The 20,517-nt window shown below is 44.1% G+C and overlaps 1 protein-coding gene across 7 annotated transcripts in view; it reads right to left on the reverse strand.

The window, feature by feature from the left end:
• The window catches only part of PHACTR1 (phosphatase and actin regulator 1), a 323,130-nt gene that overhangs the window by 147,218 nt on the left and 155,395 nt on the right, over positions 1-20,517 (reverse strand). The window contains exon 1 of one of the 7 annotated variants that reach the window (XM_063325905.1): positions 8,868-9,130. The exons of 5 other annotated variants lie outside the window; for them this stretch is intronic. In XM_063325905.1, the coding sequence (XP_063181975.1) occupies positions 8,868-9,129 (262 nt within the window). In that variant the 5' untranslated portion in view covers position 9,130. Of the gene's footprint in view, positions 1-8,222; positions 8,829-8,867; positions 9,131-20,517 lie in introns of those variants that run through there. One more of the 7 variants, XM_063325907.1, reaches the window with a different exon arrangement.

The raw sequence follows: 20,517 nt of genomic DNA on the forward strand, positions 1-20,517 counted from the left end.
ACTAGCACACTATAAAGCATACACATGCAGAAACCTGCCCTCCTCTTCTCTTTGGACATTTTGCACACAATTTTACCTTTTGGGGAATGGGGGGAGGTGGGGGTGAGGTGCAGGGCCACAGAGAGGGAAGCTGGGGAAATGTTTGGCTTTTCCTCCTGTCATATTTTCAAAGCTTCAAAATGTCCACTATCTAGGCAGAGAAAATCTGCAGAGGCTGTCAGTCAGATCTGGTCATCTCTTACTTGTGGATTTTATCACTTGGGATCTGGAGCTTTCCTTGGGGGAGGAACAGAGCTTGTCCGTGAGATCTGTCTCTCAACAGTACATCTTCACGATGGGTGATGGGCACTATGATTTCGGGTGTATCATTTAGACAGGGTGGCCTGGGCATAACCAAGCCACGATACGTCTAGTGGTTCCAAAGAAGCTACAGCAGGTAGCTTTATGATGACTAATTTTATCTTTGATTTAAATTATACCGTGTGTTCATTGTTTTTCAGAGCAAAACAAATCATTAGTAGTCTTTTGAATCTAAGAGTCTCATCCAAAGGCAGAGGCTCTGCTAGATCTGCCTCATCTTCAGTAAGCTGGACCCAAAGCCAGGAAAGTCAAGGAGAGATGACAGTGACAAGATCAGACATTACCTTACTCCTCTCTGCCCAATCCTTCCTGAGACAAGGAGACTAAAAGCAATAGACCAGTAAAGATTCACGTCACTTCACAAGAGCCAAAAAGCCGAGGACAGTTTTCCAGCTCATAGGGATGGCCAGAACATCATTATTTTCCGAGAAGCGTGCAAATCAAAGTCACAAAGGAAAAACGGGGCCTCCAAGCATGTCCTAGCTTCACCCTTTTGCAGCTTTGTTGCATCCATCTAGATAACGACAAACATCGCAGTACCCTCCAGTTTCTTAAGAAAGTGATTGCAACATCCAGCCAGGGCTGGCTTAACCACTGTACGTTCTGGTGCTGCCCTTCAATTGCCCCAGTGCCCTAATGCTGGGTTTTGGCTAATGGATTTGGGAAGATGGGCGAGACCTGGCATGATCAGTTTAACAGGCTACAAACATATCCGATTAATCCTAGACATCCTGGCAGACTGTTAGCCAGCTGATACCACATACACTGACGCTGTGGTCCTGAAATTACGTTCTGCCTAATTGGGGGCTGAATAAGGTGCTAACAACAGGAAGCCAAATTTGGTATTGTCTGATTGCAAACAAGACAATCTTAGGACATACAAAGCAATAGCTATACATTGACTACCAGCCACTGAAATGGATCAAGAAATAGTGTCTTACATATTTTACAAAAATTAATGTAGAACGTATACCTTTTTTGCTGCGGTAGCAGCAATGATAACATTATAAACAGTATACTCAAAAGCATAGGTTTTGCTCATCAGTAAAGGAGCCCATAAGTGAACTCTGATGCTTTTAATGACATGATATTCACTCTTGTTTCTAAACAGAGGCAGAAGGTATTATAATAGCACAAATTGATATAAGTAGTACTGGTTACAAACTAAAAAAGAAAAAGTGAAACAAAAAGAGATGAAAAGAAGAGATGTCGCATGGCAGAATACTGAATCAGATTATCTCTTCTGATCTCTTCCCTACATACTCAGTCTTCTTCTGCTGCTTAGCTCTGACTGGCAGTGATGATATTAATGAATAAAATTCTAATGATTGATGTAAAGTGAATACTTCCATATATCTCATTTTCTTCTAAAAAAGGAACGGTCCGACTATGCCAACCATCCTCTAAGAGAAACACCTCTAAGCAAGTAAGGGAACTACTCAGAAAAGACAAACATAGAAATGGAAATTAACTGCCCACCTGGGAAGGGATCAAAGCTTAAAATAGGACATGGGGATGGTGCAAAAAGGCACAGAAAGCCAAGCGTGTTCACCCAGGTCAATATCAGATGGTTTGAAGTATTCCAGTAATAGCAGAGTGAGAAGAAAACCTGCTCCTCCATAATCTATGCCACCTTTTGGATCTTGCACCTTTTTATGCACTGCATCCCCCCTTCATGCATGCAAAACTTGGAGCCTTTCATGGCTGTATTTCATAGTTCTGTATTGTATATCTGACGTATCTAGCTTCATACAGAAGAATCAAAACTAGGAATACTACACAAGACAACTACAAATACTTAGAGCAGAGTATTATTGTTAAATACAGGAAATATACTGTATTGCTTTCATCATATTTGATGGCATTTTGTTTGCTTTTTTGAACTCACCACGAGGAACTAATTTTTTCATCATGTGTTTGGTGTTGCCCCACCTTTGTACCTAAGAGGCTTACACATCAAAAGACTTTAAACTTGGTTCTCTGAAGAGAGCAGGATGGTAAGATGCTATCAAAAGATGACAACTGAGTTACAGCACTGAAAAGGAGATAAATCATTGAGAAGAGACAGGACTGAAACAGGCTGGACATCTGCTCTCTAAAGACCCGAAGAATTGAGGTGTTCTTTTATCAGTGTCCTTATGTCAACACTGTGTAATAAAAATGAGGGGAAGCTGAGCCATTGTGACCAATTACATCATTTTTTGTTGCTTTTGTTCCTAAACCTCCTCAAATTGATGACACAAATATACAGAATTCCTGGGAAAAGTGGCTAAACATTTCTCCGGTAGGGACACAGGAGTTTTCGCGAGAAAACAAGGGACTTAGACCTGTGCTTCCCTAAACCTGACCCAATCTTTTGTACACCTTTTCCCCCTATACTATGTAATTTATCCAAGTGAAGACCCCCTGGTTACTACCTATATTTTTCCTGCAGTTTCAGTCAATAACGTAAATTATATTGCAGTTTTGGCCAAGGCATCTTCCAGGACTCTTCAAAGTAAGCCCAGACCTCTACTAGGCGAGACAGCCTATGCAACCCTGGCAGTGAACTTCCCCTTGTCAGCACAGCCTCACCTGGAGTCGTAGCCAACTGGCTTATTTTGTGGCCAGCAGTTTTTGCTACAGGCAGTTTAACAGGATATGAGATGCAGATGAGCAGTTAATAACTTTGCCCCAGGCTTGGTGGCGTTTCTTCAGCTTTATTTTGGGACATAAAGGTAGAAGATATCATCCCTCCTCTCTTTTCCCATCCCTTTTCTTTCCTTTTATGGCAGAACAACCAACTGAAATAACTGCTAGTGTTTAAGGAAAGCCTCCCGTATCTCTGGTCAGCTGTTCACATTTGCTAGTCTTGGCATGTAAGCCAGAGGTACACCCTCTCATAGCCCAAACTGACCTTAGTCTTCTTCTTCTCTTCCTCCCCCTCTCCCCCCTGCCTGCAGGCCATGCCCAGCCACGCCAGCACAGTGCAGCCCTGTCCGTCTCTGATCTCAGGACAAAACACAGGTAACTGATGAGTTTCTGTTAGTCCTTAACGTTCAAGACACACTGACGGGAGCAGGGCGCTGGGACTCTGCCCTCCCTGCTCTCTTGTAAAGGAAAGGTAAACAATCCTGCCTTGGGATTTTGCCACCTGGAAGTTCGCATGAGTAGGAATCACACCTTCTTCCCAGAAGAGCACGTTTATTCTCAGCCCGGGCTCTTATCTTCCCGAGCAGAAAGCAATGCTGGTGGGAGAAGAGAGTCCCGCCTGGCGCCCCGGCAGCCTGTTGGGAGGTGGAGTATCTTTGCTCGACCTCCTCAACTGTCTCTGACATAGCACTGTATTCACCCAAATCAAACACTACAGAGTTTAGGCAACAAAAACCCAATTATTTGATTTTACGATCTGTGCTTTCAAGGACACATATTTCACTCTTCAGTGTAAGCCCATGCACTTTTTCCCCCCTCTTTCTTTAAGGTAACTATCCCTCAGAAACTAAAGACACACATTGAATAATTATATTAGCTGTTGAAACCTCAAACATGTTTTTCAGCTTCCCACACATCACAGCAGGACCAGGTACACTGGTATTTTGCCTGCTCTTCCATTCTGTGTAGTCTAATTTTTTTCCTCCGAAATATTTTAGGATTTTTAACAGGTACAATTGTAAATGACTGCAATGCCTCATAGGCACATACTGCGCGCGCTCTAGAGATGGTAATGGAAGAGCAACTACCGTTTGAAATAATGTGAGAATTAGTGGAGGAAAACTTATTTTTATACACAGCTCTTGCAGGGCTCATGGCTTGTCTAGAAGACAACTATTTCATTTAATAATTACTTTTGTGGGAAGCAAAAGAATCAGCTTGGAGACAATCTCTTAAGTGATGATAAAGTAAATGTTCTCAAAGTTTCTGCTTAAAAAAAAAAAACAGTCTTCAATTCCAGGTGGGAATCACACACACACACAAACACACACACACCCCCAGGTCCCCCTTTTCATGTGGAAAAGATACTTATTTGGAAGCTCTGCAAAAAGGAACAAGTGTTGGAATTCCTACGGCAACAGCATTTCAGTCCACACTGATTTTCATGAATATATAAGATAATGAATCATTTCTGCTTAAACAGCAAAACTATGAAATATAGGAGCATACAATAATCAGACTGGGTTTGAGCTCTCAATGAAATCTTTTGGGGTATGTTTATCTTATTATTATTTATATTTCCACTACACTTGTACCTAGAGACCCAAAAAACCTGGAGCCCCCCAATCTTTGGCAGGTCCTCCCACAGTCCCCCCCACCCCAAGGACTCATAGTCTATTTACAGACCAGCAGGCAGGAGAAAGGAAATCCCATTATCTCCATTTTACAGACAGGGAACTTAAGTACAGCGCGACACACGGACGGACAAGTCCGAAGCCACCCAGAGATCCTCTAAGGGTTGGGAACTGAGCCGAGAACCCTCATTTCTCACTCTGACAAGAACCGCTTTTCTCTGTGCAGTCCCTGCCTTCCAATGCACCATTAGGTAAATGCTTTCCACTTAAGTTTTCTTGTCAGATCCTCTGCATAAAAATCAAAAGTATTCCACTTCAGTTGCTCCAGTTGCTCTTTCTCTTAAGTCATTTCTGGTTACCTTTGAAACCTCTACAGTTCTTCCTAGTCACAGTAAAGTAGAGGCACATCTAAACCATGTTCCACATCCAGGCTCAGACTTCTGCAGGAGACAGATTTGCAGTCAGTTTTTAGTGTATGGACACCTTAAATAAAATCCAGTCAAATCTCTTTTCCATGTATTTTTTCCTCTAGCTACTGTTCCCTTGCTCATCAGCCATGTCATCTGCTGTGAACCAGCACTGCCACAACCCTCCCAGAGGCCACTGAAATCAGTACATTAAGAAGTGCCTTGTACATACCAGGAGATGTTTAGCATCGCACAGTCCCAGCGCACCTAGAGCTCTTGTAGTTCTAACTCCTGCTTTACAAGCTCCTCAGTCACTTTCCCACTTTTAAGTTGAGAAAGTATTTTCATTCCCCTTCATGCTTCTGGCACTTTCAAAATACCTCCACTTGTGTTGTCTCCTCACTTCTTGTCTGCCTTTCCGTGGGACTTTTGCAACTCTTCACCATCCTGCTTCTCCCAACATCTCCCTCGCAGCCCTCCTCTGGCAGTATTCAGAGCTCAGCCCTGATTGCTCTTTTATTCCTGGAGGTGACTCATATCTTTCTACACTTGACCTCTCCCTCTCGGTTCTGTCTACCATGTCTGATTGCCTCTCTGGCATCCTGCCCTGGATGTCCTATGGCCACTCAAACTTCACAGGACGAATCCACAGCCCTCATTCTTCCCTCACATACAGGTTCACTACTCCATTTCCAACACCATTTCTGCTATCCTGTCATGCAAATTCTCACTGTTGGTGCTTTATACATCCCTCTCTCTGTTTTCTATTTTCCAACTGAATTAGCATTAAATACATCAATTTCTTTCAGTCCAATGGCTAAAGCATCTCCCACTTCCATCTGCATTACTGTAACCTCCTGCTTCTCTTTGAGCTTCTCACTTCTTATTTTCTACCTCATCAAAATGCTGCATCTACATCAACTCCCTTTATCCTTACTTCAGTGAGCCCATCTGCATGTCCAAATTCCTTCGCTGACTTCTCTCTGAATTACTGACCTCCCTTCCAAGATACCATACGACTCAGCGCTTGCCTCCATCTTTTCCTTCGGTTTCACAGCTCGCTCTCCTGGTATTCTCCTAGTCGTGACTTTTGCTAGATTACTTAGTGGCCTTTGAAAGATTTCCCTCTGTTTCAGCATTGATTTGAATTTTCCTTCTCCAGTTCTTCCAGCACAGTATTACAATGAGAATGCAGAGTAAGACAATGACTAGAACCCAGCACTCATAACTGGATTTGGAGGGTATTCCAGCATTAAATCAATGCACCCCACTGGCTTGCCTATGCTATAAGGACTGAATCCTGGTCTTTGTACACAGCTCCAACAAATATTGTAGTTGCTCGGGTCACAGGACCCACACAATACTTTTGCGTCCACTAGTGCAGTTTCAGGCCTGCAAGACCATGTACAAAATATACTTAGGTTTGAATAGGAATGTGGGGGTGTCCACATTGCAAAGATATGTGCATTTCTCTTATAAAAAGTACTAAGTAATCCCCTTTCTGGGTGCTCTTTTGGCCGTGCAACTGTGAAGATGCACAGACATCTCAAGATCCCTACAAGTTTCTCCAAACCTGGGCTAGTCACATGTTTTTCCCTGATCTGTCCTGCTAATATTATGATCACATCATAATTTCTGTTCACTTATCATCCATTCCCTCCAATCCCCAAAAGGCCTAGAACAGGTATTAACCAGGGAAATACCGGTAATTTTTAGTCCTGAAAAATGTATCAGTGCCAAGACAGAAAGTGTGCCTAGCCAGCACAGCTGGGACTACAGTTTCTTTACTTTCTGAAAGAAACTCAGCTGTGCATGCTGGTGGGAAACAAAGGATTAAGGCTGTACCGGTATTGCATACTTTTAAAAAGATGACCATAAAAGTTATTTGCATGGAGTGGAATGAAATCCTACGCCATGGAAGGAGAGGCGGAAAACGGACCGATGAGATGCCCTGGAAGCCTGCTGGCTGGAAGCCTCTCTGCTCTATTCTTTGTCTCTCTAGGGTTACTACATTATCTCCTGTCAAGAGGCATACCCTCCCCTCACAGTATCTAATGGTTTGAAGCTAAATGATCAAACATGATAAGAAAGTCAAGTCCCTAAATAGATAACTATTAGTCTGTTAAGAGGCACGAGTAACTGGAGTTATACATTCATAAGCATCCGTGCATGCACACGTGTGCATTAAAAGGGAGGAAAGCAATATTCTTCTCTTACTGTGCTAAGATTTCAAGTACAAGGTTGCAAAAAAAAAAATAATCTCAGCAAAAGATGTTGATGCAATTGAGTTTTAGGTCAATTCAATTAATCTAGAAAAGCATATTTTTAACAAATGGCTTAGTCTGCTTTTAAGGATAAATAAACCACAGTAATAGTGTAAAGTGCCTGCTGCTGTTGCACATAGCCCGTCATTCAATATCTGTGGGGCTTGCTGTCACTAGCGGCACATAGGAGGAAAGAAAACACTCAACATTTTGCATAGCATTCATCAGATTCTTCCCTCTGCTGTAGTGGCATAAGCAGTAAGGGTGCTTAACCCACTGTGGATTTCCAGGCTTCTCAGGCTATCTTTTCCCTTTCCACGGAAAGCAATTCCGTTCAGCTTTAGCTGCAGATTAATCAAAAGAAACTATAATCACACTAGCAGGATGCTAATTCTGAAGAGACATTAGCAAAACCACAGTTACTTCGTTAAACTGCAGACCTTTGGTTGACAAAGAACCATCAGATCCCAAATAATATTTTGCTCTTTTGCATGGAGCAAATTAAAGCAGCTTTAGTTAATAATAACAACAACAACTATCAACCTTAACGACAAAAGCTGAAAAATGACGTGCCAACAAACAACCTCAGCTCAGAAAATGATAACAATTTCATATTCACATTTATCACAAAAAAACCCTTTCCCTGACCTTTAGAAAATGAGATCTGTCTACCACATTAATAGGGAGTCCTAAGTCGAGTGCCTTCAGTCCTAAGTAACATGTAAAACCACACAGCAAAACGAAGTAATACAACATTGAACAAGAATGCGGGCTAACATCTGTGAGGCTGTTTTTTGCCTGAATGCTTTTACGCTCCTTTTAGTTCTTTGCTTCTCCTAATTGCTGACTTTGGCGAAATCCAAATAATTTGTCATTGTTGCCTTCAAGTATTTGCATTGCCAGAAACGTAAAAAGCATATACTTACCTGTAGCAACACCTGTGATTGATTACACCGTCACTCCCTGAATATCCTCTGGAGGTTTTGCTCAGTCCCAAAAGGAGAGGGGGAAGGGATGAGAACAGTTGTCTGATGAAGAGCACTATATTAATTCCAATAAAAATACAATTTCCCCCATGCATTTGACAGCATGGTGAAAATCACACTAGCTGGATTCCAGGTAAACTAGTCCTTCCAAATACTGAGTTGAGTCAAGCAAACTCTACTGCAGCACGACGAGGAAAAAGTTGATGTATCAAGGCAGAAAACCCTGATCTAAAATTCACGGGAATGGTAACAAAACACAATCAATACACACAGCAATTTCTATAGCAACTGGGGGAAAAAAGGGAAGAAAAAAAAAAAAGAAAGAGTTGGTTCCTTAACTGTTAGCACTAAGCTGCTGTGGCAAATGAGGGGACCTGTCCCTCTTGGCATCCCTCTGATCGACACGCTGAATCGATGCCCAGTGCATTCCTCCCGCGCTCCCTTTCCTCGTTCCCTGGGATCTGTGGAGGGGCAAGCCGAGCATCCCAGCCTCCGACGGGAGCGCACACATGTACAGGCACCCCCCATGCAAGCCAAACGCGCTCCCCTGCCTCTCTCCTACACCCCCAGGATCTCAGCACTCACCGTCACGGGCTTCCTCCCCGCGACTGCAGTTGCTGCAAATGTGTTTGATCTCCTTGCCTATGTGACAGTGTATCACAAAAGAGACATTGTTGTTAGTGGTGGTGGTGGTGGTGGTGGGCTCCTTCAGTGGCTTCATCCTCACTAGATAGAAAGCTTTCTTTTTAGGTTTCTCTCCACTCATGTCTGAAACCGAGCCCTGCCTGCAGCCAGCAGAAGAAAAAGCCAGCATCCCAGGCTGCCTGGCGTGCGTGCAATCCGCCATCCGCTCCCGCTCGCCTCAGCCTTTAGCTGCCACACACACAACAGGGATGAAGGGGAGGGCTGGGGGGGAGAGAGAAGGGGGGGGAGGCGGGAGGCAGAGCAGGCAGAAGCGCTGCCTGAGCCTTGCTGCCCTCCGCGACCCTGCTCCTTCCCCGATCCACCCGGGCTGGGCTGGGGGATGCTCAGCCTGTCCCCGCTCCGGCCATGCCCGTGGCGAGACTCACCCTCAGCCACGGGCGCTGGGCATCTTTGGTGGCAAAGATACGCCTGGTACAGTTTAGGCTACCTTGCCGGCTTCCACGCATCCCAAGAGCGCAGTGCATCCCTTCGCTTCCCTCCCCCCTACCTCCTCTTCTCCCATGCCTCCCCCTCTTCTGGCAAGCCCCCCCCCCCCCCGACACACACCTTGGGAGTCCCTCGTCAGGCCCTCTGGGATGGTGGGCACTTGCCAGTGCCGTGGGCCCCTGGCAGGATGCACTCGGCGGCATGGCAGCCTGTCCCGCCGTAATTAATATTTTACGCACAAAGGACAGGCTGCCAGCAGGCTGTGTCATCCCGTCCCCCCCACCCCATCCCACCCCCCGCAGGCAGCTTCAGCTGTGGGGGCGCAGGGCCTTTCTGCTTTGGGCGCCCCAGGAAAACCTTTTCCCCCCCTGGAAACCCCTCCTCATTCTTGCTTTTTCTCTCTCCTTTCTCTTAAAAGACAGAGGGGGTGCCTGGCCTGGCCTGTGCAGGGCTCACAGTGCCAGCCACCGACAGCGGCTGGCACCGGCTGGTGACTTCATCCCCAGCCCCCCCGCAACTCCCAGGCTATGGCTGACCAGAGGCTCCCAGAGAAGTGAAGACAGTTTGAATTCATTTTGGATGCTTATCTGGAGGATGAATACCCCCTTTCTTTGCCCCCCCCTTGCCTCCTGCCCAAAATGCAGCTGCTCCAGACAGCAGCCCCATCCTCCCCAGGTGGCTGCAGCCTGGGCAGGGCGCTTCCGCCAGCTCCCCCAACCTGAAGGGGATTAGAATCTCTGGCCAGACGCTCTGTCAATCCCTTGCTGCCCCCAAAATGTGCCGTCTGTTTCCACGGCAGGGTAAACAGCCCAAGCTGCCCAACCTGCCGGAGCAGCAGGTCAGGATGGTGCCTGCGACACAGCAAAAGTGGGGAGCTGGGGTGAGGATGCTTGCTTCTTGCAAGCTTCGGGAAGGAAAGCCTGCAAGAAAGATAGAAGAAGGAAGATATGATAACCTCAGCTATTCTGGTAGTTATTATAGGAATGTGAGTGGTGCTCCTTTAAATCTTCAGCAAGCTATCAGTTTGGCAGGCACTAAGCAGAGAGAGAGTGCAATTGGGGCAGACGAAACATGGCAAAGAATAACACCATTCTCCTTATTTTTAGCCAAAGCCCTTGCTCACTGCTACAAGAAATCCACTCATTCTGCAGTTCTTCACCATTTCCACATATTGTTGCCACATGTTTTACTGCAACAAGAGGCCAAAACAGCTCCAAATCTATTCAACTGCACATGAAACGGTCGGTGAGACCCCTGCCTAAAGAAAGACGGAGCATTAACTTAAGGATTCAGTGCCATGGTTTTCCATTTTCTCAAATGCATGCGCGCACAGACACACACACAAGATGCATGCAACCAAACTGCTGACCTACTTGTTCTGCGTCATTCTGATGCAGGTCTGACTTCTCACCTGGCGCTCCTGGGAGCTGAAACCTTGAGATGTCACATACAGCAAAAATTGCCAAGGCTTTACTTTTCTCAGTGGTGTTCACAAATCAGACTAGGTGCTATCAGATCTCACGGAACTACGGGCTGAAGCGTACTCTCAGCAGAATCACACTGTACACTAAGCCACGCAAAGCATCCTGCACGCTGGGCTATGTATATGGGTTTATGTTGAACAGAGTCGGTCACCTCAGGTTAAGTATTGCCCCAAAGGACTTGATTTTGCATGTGTTGCTCATCTAAAATTCTCATCCGTTTCATTTAAGTGGTGAGAGAATAGGGAATGCAGAATTATTCAGGAACAAGCAGGTGAATTCCCCAAATGTGCGTATCATGTAGTTATGAGTTAATGCACTGAAAAGCCGTCCCCTCGAATGCCTGATGCTGAGACACCACGTGCTACCTTGCACAATGGGAAAGCAAAAGCTGCGAAGAGTTTGGTCCCCCAGCAGTCACGCAGCAGTTCAGGCACTCGCCGTGGACTTCCCTCTAACTTATTCATTGCCTTTGAGAGCACCTTCATTTGGGTTGTGATTCAGAAAATAATCAGGTAAGCAGAAGACGTGACCATAATTCACCTTCTGAACTCGCTTAGAGTTCACGGCTGTCTGTCACTGGTACCTGGCACTGCTGCATTATAGAAATGGGCCAGGAAAGGAAAGCACATTCAAATGTGAACTTTCCCCAAATTTGGGAAATACGAGCATTAATGAAATGCGGGGTGAACTCCAAACTGGAATATCACATCTGCTGTCTCAGGGAAGTATTGGGATGTTATGCCTCACCTGTTCTAAGAAAGGAAACCAGAGTGATATATTCAGCAGAACTGAAGACCAGCAGAGCTGGTCTTGTAAGGCAAATGGTCTTGTGGTTCAGGAATGGGGTGGGACTTAGGACATGAAAAACTGGGTCAGGTCATCAGTCTTTTGCAGTTTCTCTCTGTGACCTCGGACAGATTACTTACAATGTCTTCATAGCTCAGCTCCTTGGCTAAAGAACAGTGATGCAGATGTTTCTGGTTTTCAGACAAATTTTATGAAATCATATTTCAAGGTGCTCTGAAGGTGTTTGTGTATGACAGAGAGGGAACACTTACACTGACTGTTCAAATACAAGGATCTACTATTTATAGCAAAATGAGAGGGGAAATAGGAAAAACATGTTCCATCGGGCTTAGTCCAAATGGTTCACTCATTCCAAACTTAAGCTTTTTTGTTTCACTGGATTTTGTTTCAACAGTGTTTATCCCTCCTCTTCCAACTCTTTTGATTCTAGAACCATGAAATTCAACTCAGATCTGAAAATAGACTTGGTATCCAAAACCCTGCATTTTAAGTGACTCTGTTATTATCTCCCAACCCCAAACAACTTTTAGAGAAGGACAGGAGCAGCCCCTTTCTCAGGCAGAGACTGGAAGAAGACTACCTGTGTAACTATTCCTACAGGTCAGGTCAAAAGCTTTTTAGTGACTCCGTCCATCTTCACGTGTACTCCCTACTACGAAAGAACCACCAAACATTATGGGAACGGACAGAGTTTTTGCAAGCAGATCCCAGAAGACTGCAGCGGCCCAGCTGCTCTGACACGTTTGGGGACATTTGGGAATTAAATAACTGGTCCAGTAGGTAACACTGATTCTGTGTGGATAAGAACCCCAAATTATCATGGAGAAAGCCCAAGGCATTTTTGCTTGCAGGTGCTATGTATTTTGAATGCAAACAAGCCCTGAAGCCATCTGCTAGTATGTCTCTTGTAACATGCACTTCGCTATAACATGCAAATTGCCTTCATTCCTAAGAGCCGCCTTATAGAGAATCTGAATTTGCCACAGCTCATAAAACAAAAATATGTTTAATTATGATCTGTGTAATTATGGTGAAAGCTTCTGCTGCTAATCAGTTCCAGGACAAATAATGTAAAATGAACGTACTACAGTATTCCTGCAGAAAATTACTTGCTTTGCCTTGTTTTTAAAGATAAGTAAAGAGAAAAGCATAACTCCTCTTTGACTGCTTCGATATGCGGCTACAAACCTTGGCATAATTTTATTGCACAGTGGACAACAAAATCAATGAAGAGGATGCCAGACAGTTGGTTATTTGACAGTGAATCAAGAAACTTGCATCCTAGCCCCAGCCTGCATTTGCTTCTTGTATAAGCTTGGGAAACCATTTGTACTTTCAGTTCCCCCTCCGCCACAGCCTTTGCCATTAAGGAGAGTGACACTTCCTTTGTCCATAAAGAAGAGATTAAAGCATCATCCCTTTTAAATAGATGACTACTAAGATAGAGATTCATATCTGCATCAAAATCTTTGAGGCTGGTGTCTTTCCATTTTTTCCCCTGGACCATGTCTCCCTGTGTCACAGATCACCTGCCTGACTCTTTTTTTGGGACACTGCGCCCTCAAACCATCTCTGTGAAAGCAAAAAATTGATGCTGGAACCCAGCAGCCAAAAGCAGGCAAATTTTTGGCTGCACCCTCCACACCACAGAAAAGATTTCCTCTTACTTCTTTCTCCAAGCTGTGGCACTGTGCAAATGCCCCAGCGCCAGTCAGGACACCCCTTTAAGTCTGCCCTAAGCCCCTCAGCTGAACAACATGGTGGTTTCTGTGTGGGCAGGACGGGCTCCCTCCTGCTTCCAGCACAAATAGGTGGACATAAAAAAATCACGTGGAAGCCTCTCAGCCACGTTTCTTCAATACAAAGGTTGTCTTGGAGAGCTGTAGTGTGTCCCTGAAGAAGCTGAGGCTAACAGAATGGCACTGTCCAGGTGAAAATGCTAGACAAAGGCAAGTGTAGCAAGGCAGCATCACTTCTTCTCATCAGTTTAGTCTTTCTAACCAAAACACCATGATTCATTTGTTTTACAGTCTATTTAGACAGGGATGTTTTTGCAGGGATGCCCCTGTACTTGGCAATTTTTTCTAAATATTTTCCTTCCCTTGCTGTTTCCTCTGCCCACTGTACTACGAATCCCAGTGAGAATAAAAAAGAGATAAAAGATAAATTAACTAATTACCAGCTGCTCTAGTGATTAATGCATACATTGATGTTGTATTACACATACTGAAACAAACTGATCAACTTGGAGGGAAGAGGAAAATACGTACAATTTGATCCACTGACTACAACAGAGGAATCAGCCACTAACACGGTACCTGCTTCGGTAGCATCTTCTATTCACTGATAAAAAACACCCCGAAAGCCGCCTCAGGACAGCTGACATTTGCTGAAGGAGTTTGTTACCAGGTAGAGCATGGAATCATAGAATAGTTTGGGTTGGAAAGGACCTTTAAAGGTTATCTAGTCCAACCTCCCCTGCAACAAGCAGGGACATCTTCAACACGATCAGGTTGCTCAGAGCCCCGTCCAACCTGACCTTGAATGCTTCCAGGCACGGGGCATCTACCACCTCTCTGGGCAACCTGGGACAGTGTTTCACCACCCTCACCATAAAAAACTTCTTCTTTATATCTAGTCTGAATCTTCTTTCTTTTAGTTTAAAGCCATTACCCCTTGTCCTATCAAAACCTGCCCTGCTAAAAAGTTTGTCACCACCTTTCCTATAGGCCCCCTTTAAGTACTGTAAGACTGCAATGAGGTCTCCCCGGAGCCTTCTCTTCTCCAGGCTGAACAGTCTCAACTCTCTCAGCCTGTCCTCATAGGAGAGGTGTTCCATCCCTCTCATCATTTTTGTGGCCCTCTTCCTGCCCTGCTCCAACCCAGCATCCTTCGACTTGCAAACCTGGATACCCAAGTATTTTCTGTTTGCCAGGCAATCAGTGCAGCAGGACTCTGGTCCATGGCAGGGGCTCCAGTGTGCTAGGCTGACAGTATTTCCATGTATTTCTGCTTACATGGCACATCAGCAAAACTGTGAGGGCATGGAGGAGGGAGAATCAGCCTGAGACTCCTGCAGGCCAAAATAGAATATGACCTTTTTAGTTCTGCAGCTATAAACACATTCTTAAGCAACAATCCCAGCTACTCCTCGCAGTCATGAGCCCAAGAGAGCCAGGTGATGAGTGCTGCACAAACAAAAGCAAACTGAAAGGAGAAGAAAGGAAAGAAAATGCCCTTTGCTGGCCTTCCTACATTCAGCAATGCTGCTGAAACACCACATGGCTCATTCTTGCTCTACTTGCAGGGGTCTCCACATCCTATGCACACACTTCGCCATGATGGAGTTCTCTCCTTATTTAGGAGAAACCCTTCTTTATTTCAGTGTGATACCATATGGTGTGATAAAAATGAACAGAAAAGGTTACACACAAAAAACACATAAGCTTAGAAACACCTGTTTGATGCAAGTGTGAAGAATTGCTGACGGTAAAGGACTTCTAAGGATAAAAAGGAAGATGTCACCCTACGCGGCAGGGCAGATGGAACGTTGCTGAGCTGCCATTTGAAGGGCCAAACATGTATGTGTAATTAATGCACAAAGTCCTGATGACGCTAAGCCTAAACACCAGCAATGAACCAATGTGGAGTCTGGATTTGTAAAATAGGTGAGCAAGCAACCATTACTGTTAGATGACGCTCAAAGGAAGAGACAATCTTTATGCTGAAATTATAGGTGAAGTTCTAGCTCTAGCAAAGTCACTCCAAGTCCCAGCACCAGAGCCACTAGTCACTACAGTCCTAACAAGGTCATCAGCTTCCATCTTAGAAAATACACTCTGAATTTTTGTATCTAATTTCGATGTGGCATGCCCTTGGGTTTTAGTGATCTGTTCAGAGCACTTTGCAGATCCTGAATAACTGGCTTTCCAGGGGAATGGAAGCCTACAACATTTTTACCTTAATAATAGACACAGGCTAGAGCAGAGGCATGAATTTAGACTCAGTAGCACTCCTGCACCCTCAGTTTAGATATAGCTACAATCTTGACGTTAACAATTCTCGGTGCAATTATGAGACTGAAATCAAGGAAAAACGTGAATCAAGTTCTGCACATCATAACATATAAATGACTTGGAGACTCACAACATGTAGCAGCTTCCTCGCTACTTACTCTCTGCTTGACATTGAAAGAATAAAGTCCAATACATGCTGTGGATTTTCACACCCCACCACCTCCCAAATACTTTTTTCCTTCTGCTCATAAATAAACAAACAGCTCTGTACCTTCTGCTTTCCTCCCACCAAAACCAGACCTGTCTTATATACAGGGGCAGAAAAACATTAACAAAAAAAACCCCAAACCCAACACAAAACCAAACCCACAATCAGGTATCTGGCTGTTATCTATAATTCCGCACTAGGTTATGTTCCCCCGCAGCACGCTAAAAAAAGCTCAGTGAGGGGAAAAGGGAGAGCGCGCGCCTGTGTGCCTGCCTGTATGTCTAGCAAGCCCCCGGGGGAAAACCTCAATGTGACTTATTCTTGTCAGAAATGCTCCAAGCCATGAAAAAGGGAGGGAGAAGGTCCAGAGGAGCACTCCAAGCGCTTGGAATAAATAAAGTCAAGTGCTAGCAACCTCTGGGTGGCAAACTGGCCAAACTGCTCCCATATCATGGGTTAGTTTTACACCTCTTCCTTCGGACACAGAAATTAGGCACTTGTGTTTTTGTTGGCTCTAAGTAAAGCTACATGTCTGAAAAAGCAAAGCAAAGAAGGCAACTGGAGAGTTCCAGAGATGTGCATTACAACTGTTTCATAACAAGAACATTAATTTGAACGAAATCAAATGTTTGACTTAAAATAACATGGAAAACACAGCAGAAGCCCTGATTTTGCAACATGCAATAAAGAAACTTGAAACTCTTTGGAACCGATCAAGTTTTCTGTGTGTGACAAAGTGATGACTCGGAGCAGCCTTTTCTGAAGGCTCTTGCACGCAAGGAAAGCTCAGTAAAGCAGGTCACGGTCATCATCTTTCAGGATGCCACTATGGTTTTCTCGCTGTTTTCTCAAGAATTGCACATGTCTCAAGATGGGAAAGAAAGAAACACTGCTGAGAAATCTACTTGTAACTGATAGTGCCTGAAAATCTTGGGTGATCAGCTTGAGACATCTGAGAAAAACTCAAGTCTTTCAAGATCTGCCACTAGGGATATCCTGAAACTCTATTCCTTTTACAGTGTGTGGGATAGACATGAATATCATGAAATCCCAGAGGTCTAAGACTTTCCATTCCCTGTCAGAGGCACTCAAGGACTAAGCCATACACAGTGCTCTGTCTGCCCTGTCTCCAGAAAGGTCTGAGTCATCTGGCTTTAAGGAAAATTTAAGAAAATAGGTCAAACTGAACTTTCCATCACAGGCAATTGCAATGAAGTCAATCAGCTTGCACCAGCATTGCTCTCAGCACAAATTGCCCCCGCACTTCTGTCTACATGACTAATCAAATTAATTCCTGATGATATCAAGTAGCATGGCTTCCCTAAGAATATACACAGACTAACATTTCCTGCTGATAATCCTTACTTTTATTGTTGCTTCTCAAGCTCAATTTATGGAGAAGGATCAGATTGTAGGGATCTTTGGTGAAGGAATATATCCAAAATAAGTAAGAGCATGGCTTGAAATTGCTAGACAGACCAAAAGATTTATTTCAAAGCAATTAAATGGATAGTTATTTCCTCAGAAAGTCTCTACTGGCTACTGAGATCACCACCGTACAGCAGACAAAGTTACGATCAGCACATAATAGGGATGACTGGATTTTTTGCCTTTATAAATGACTCATATTAAGTCTGTTGCTTGTAGTTCACAACAGTTTACTTGAAGGTCAGGGATATGACTATGCATGAAGCACACTTGTTTCGGGAACACTTTCACACAAAAAAACAAAAGGCAAATGAAGAAGAATAAGTTTTGCAGACTTAGCGCCAAAGAGCTCATTTGCAGTAACATGGTTTTACACTCTTACCCAAACTTTCCAAGCCAATGGCCTGGGACTCGCCACGTCTCTTGTGGGCCACGGGGTCAGTCACACAGGACTAAAGAGTTTTCATTTCAGTTGAAAGGCTCGCTATGGTTCCTGTGGTTTCCAGTGCCGTTGTGTTTGTGGCAATCTGAGAAAGTCCTAAAACATAAAAGCTTTGGAAGATGGACATGTGGGGAAAGCCACATGGCAAGTCCAGTAAAGTCAAACCCTGACCAAGCTCAGATGGAGGATGAGAGGCTGAGCTGAAGGAGCAAGCTAAATATTCGTGGGGTCTAATAGAGGTACAAATGAGTAGGCAGGCAGAGATTTAGGAGGGAATATGAAGCGAAGGGAAGTAACGTTCAGTAGGAAGAGAAAGCAGTAGGAAGAGAAAGCAGATAAAGGAAAGGCGGAGGAAAAGAGAGAAGATTAGGAAAGTTGTGAATAGACATTCAAACTTTGAGGTTGCCTTTGAACTCACAGACCCTCCCAATCTTCAGAGGCTTCCTTGCTGCTGAAAAGCACTTTGTAATTACACACAAACAGTGCAGGAACCAGGAGTACCAGGGCAGCTGCAAAGCACGATTAAGGTACATAGACTGGCAAAGCTGTAGGGGGAACCTTTCATAAGCATCTGCCACCATTGGGCCCAACAGCAGCACACACTGTCAATCTCCTCACTTCAATAAGCACTCACATTTTTCTCAAATTAGAAAAAAAAGACAACACAAATCCCAGGAATGGCATGCAGTTTCTATACATATCTCCCAGTAGGCTAGCAGCTCATGGTACTGAAATGAAGCAAGAAGCTTCTGACAATATAATGAGCATCTTTTTCAGTCTTTTCCTCCTTCAGCATAAACTCAGGCTCCTCCAAACAGCACAGAAATCTGCATGAAGAGCCTTTCACTTTCTCCAAAGAAAAGAAGCAAAAAAGGATTCTTCCTCTCCTCCTTTAGCCCCTATTATCTCTACTCAGCAGCCCAGTCATTTTTCATCGTCAGACTCCTATCTCTTAGTCGCTGCTTGTACTTTCAATGTGGGCTGGTGTGATGCACAAAGCACTGAGGGAAAAGTTTGGCTTTGCATCAGTCTCACGTCATCGTTCCCCTAAAGTCCCCAGAGCTAACATAACCAGGCTAGTCTCTACAACACCAACAGACAATATATGTGCCATCAACAGATCTTGCTGACAAAAGGCCATATTAAGCATCGTTTCCCTCTTTAAAACCTTGAATAGCAGTCAAGGAAAGAAGCTGCAGTGTGCTAAAGGATCTGAAGAAATATCAGTATAATCAGTTTTTGCTGAAATCCTGCAACATATTTTAATGTGAAATTTGCTGAGCTCTTTAACATCTGCCTATTGGATAATTATAAAGCCTCAAGATCCAGCCTTAGATTTTAGTAATTTTTCAGGGCTTTTTGTAAAAGAAGAGATATTAACAGCTAAAATCTAGTGCAGCTTCCTCAATGATGCATTGTCATAATGTATAACTACATACCTATACTAAGCTTTGAATTCTTAGCCATCACGTGTGTGAATTATTCATAAGATATAAGAACTTACTCCTAACATTTGTTATTTTTCAAGGTTTTATGGATCCAGCTGCTTCACCTGCATGATCCATAATGCCTTTTGCCAAAACCTAAGTCTCCAGGGGACAAATGTGGAGGTAACACAAAAAGCAAGATTTTGCTTTTACCACAGGTTTGAACCAGAGAAGAACGTGTGGCTGAAAGGCTGAAGTAGAAAGTCTGTAGTACAATATGCATTTCATTCACAGTGTAAATGCAGCAAAATAGTGGTAAAACACACTGCAGATCTTTTTTATTACTTTGTATTACAGAAATTCCAAGGGGCCCCTGAAGAGCTCAGGACTGCAGTATACAATGCACTCTGACATTTCAACAGACTTTTTGTCCTAATGATCTTCTTCAAGTTTTCTCCAGTGCAGTAATCCTCCGAATTTAAAGCATCCCAGCCTCAAGGCTTTGGTGCTTCAAGACTTTGGTAAGGCTCATGGTATCATGAGGCCAATAGCAGATGGAAGCTTCCAATCACTTTATGGGTTATGACTGGAAGTATATCAACAAAATGTATACTAAGAGGCCAAACACATCTATATTCCTTACATCACCATGAACAGCTAAGAACTTACCATTCATAAGCAGTATTTAAAGACCACGCTGAGAGAAGATTCAAGAGAGAACACAGTTTGCATTCTCTTGTGATGCTTGTACTGAAGCAAACGCTTCTGCATAAAAAGATATTTTCCCCTCCCCACAACAGATTAAGGCTTAAAGGTAAGACTACTAATTACTTGCAACCAAGCATAAGACCAAGTCGCCCAGGGAGGCTGTAAAATCTCTCTCTCTCTTGGTTTTCAAGGCTGGAATGGGTAAGTCCCCAAGCAATCTGATCTAACTAGACCTGCTTTGAGCTCCAGAGGTCCCATCCAACCTAAATTATTCCAAGATTCTAGAATATTCAATCAATAATAATCTTCCTCTCGCTTGTACACCTTTGTGCTAACAACCAAAGGCAGTCTAGGGCCAAAGACTAGCTCACAGGGGGGTGTGAGTGTATTTCTGCACTCTGCAACTCCAGTGACCAAGCTTGCTTGTCAGGGTAACAGCTTTCAACCACTCAGATAAGATATTTGAGTAGGATGTGACCACACTACAGCCTTTCGGTAAGAAGCTGGCGAGTTGCACTCATGGGAATATACACAGCATTTCAGTTTTCTCCAGGGAAGCCTTTTGACTTTCTTCCTCATAGGAC

The sequence above is a fragment of the Chroicocephalus ridibundus genome, chromosome 2 (genome assembly GCF_963924245.1).
Source record: "Chroicocephalus ridibundus chromosome 2, bChrRid1.1, whole genome shotgun sequence".
Taxonomy (NCBI): Eukaryota; Metazoa; Chordata; class Aves; order Charadriiformes; family Laridae; genus Chroicocephalus; species Chroicocephalus ridibundus.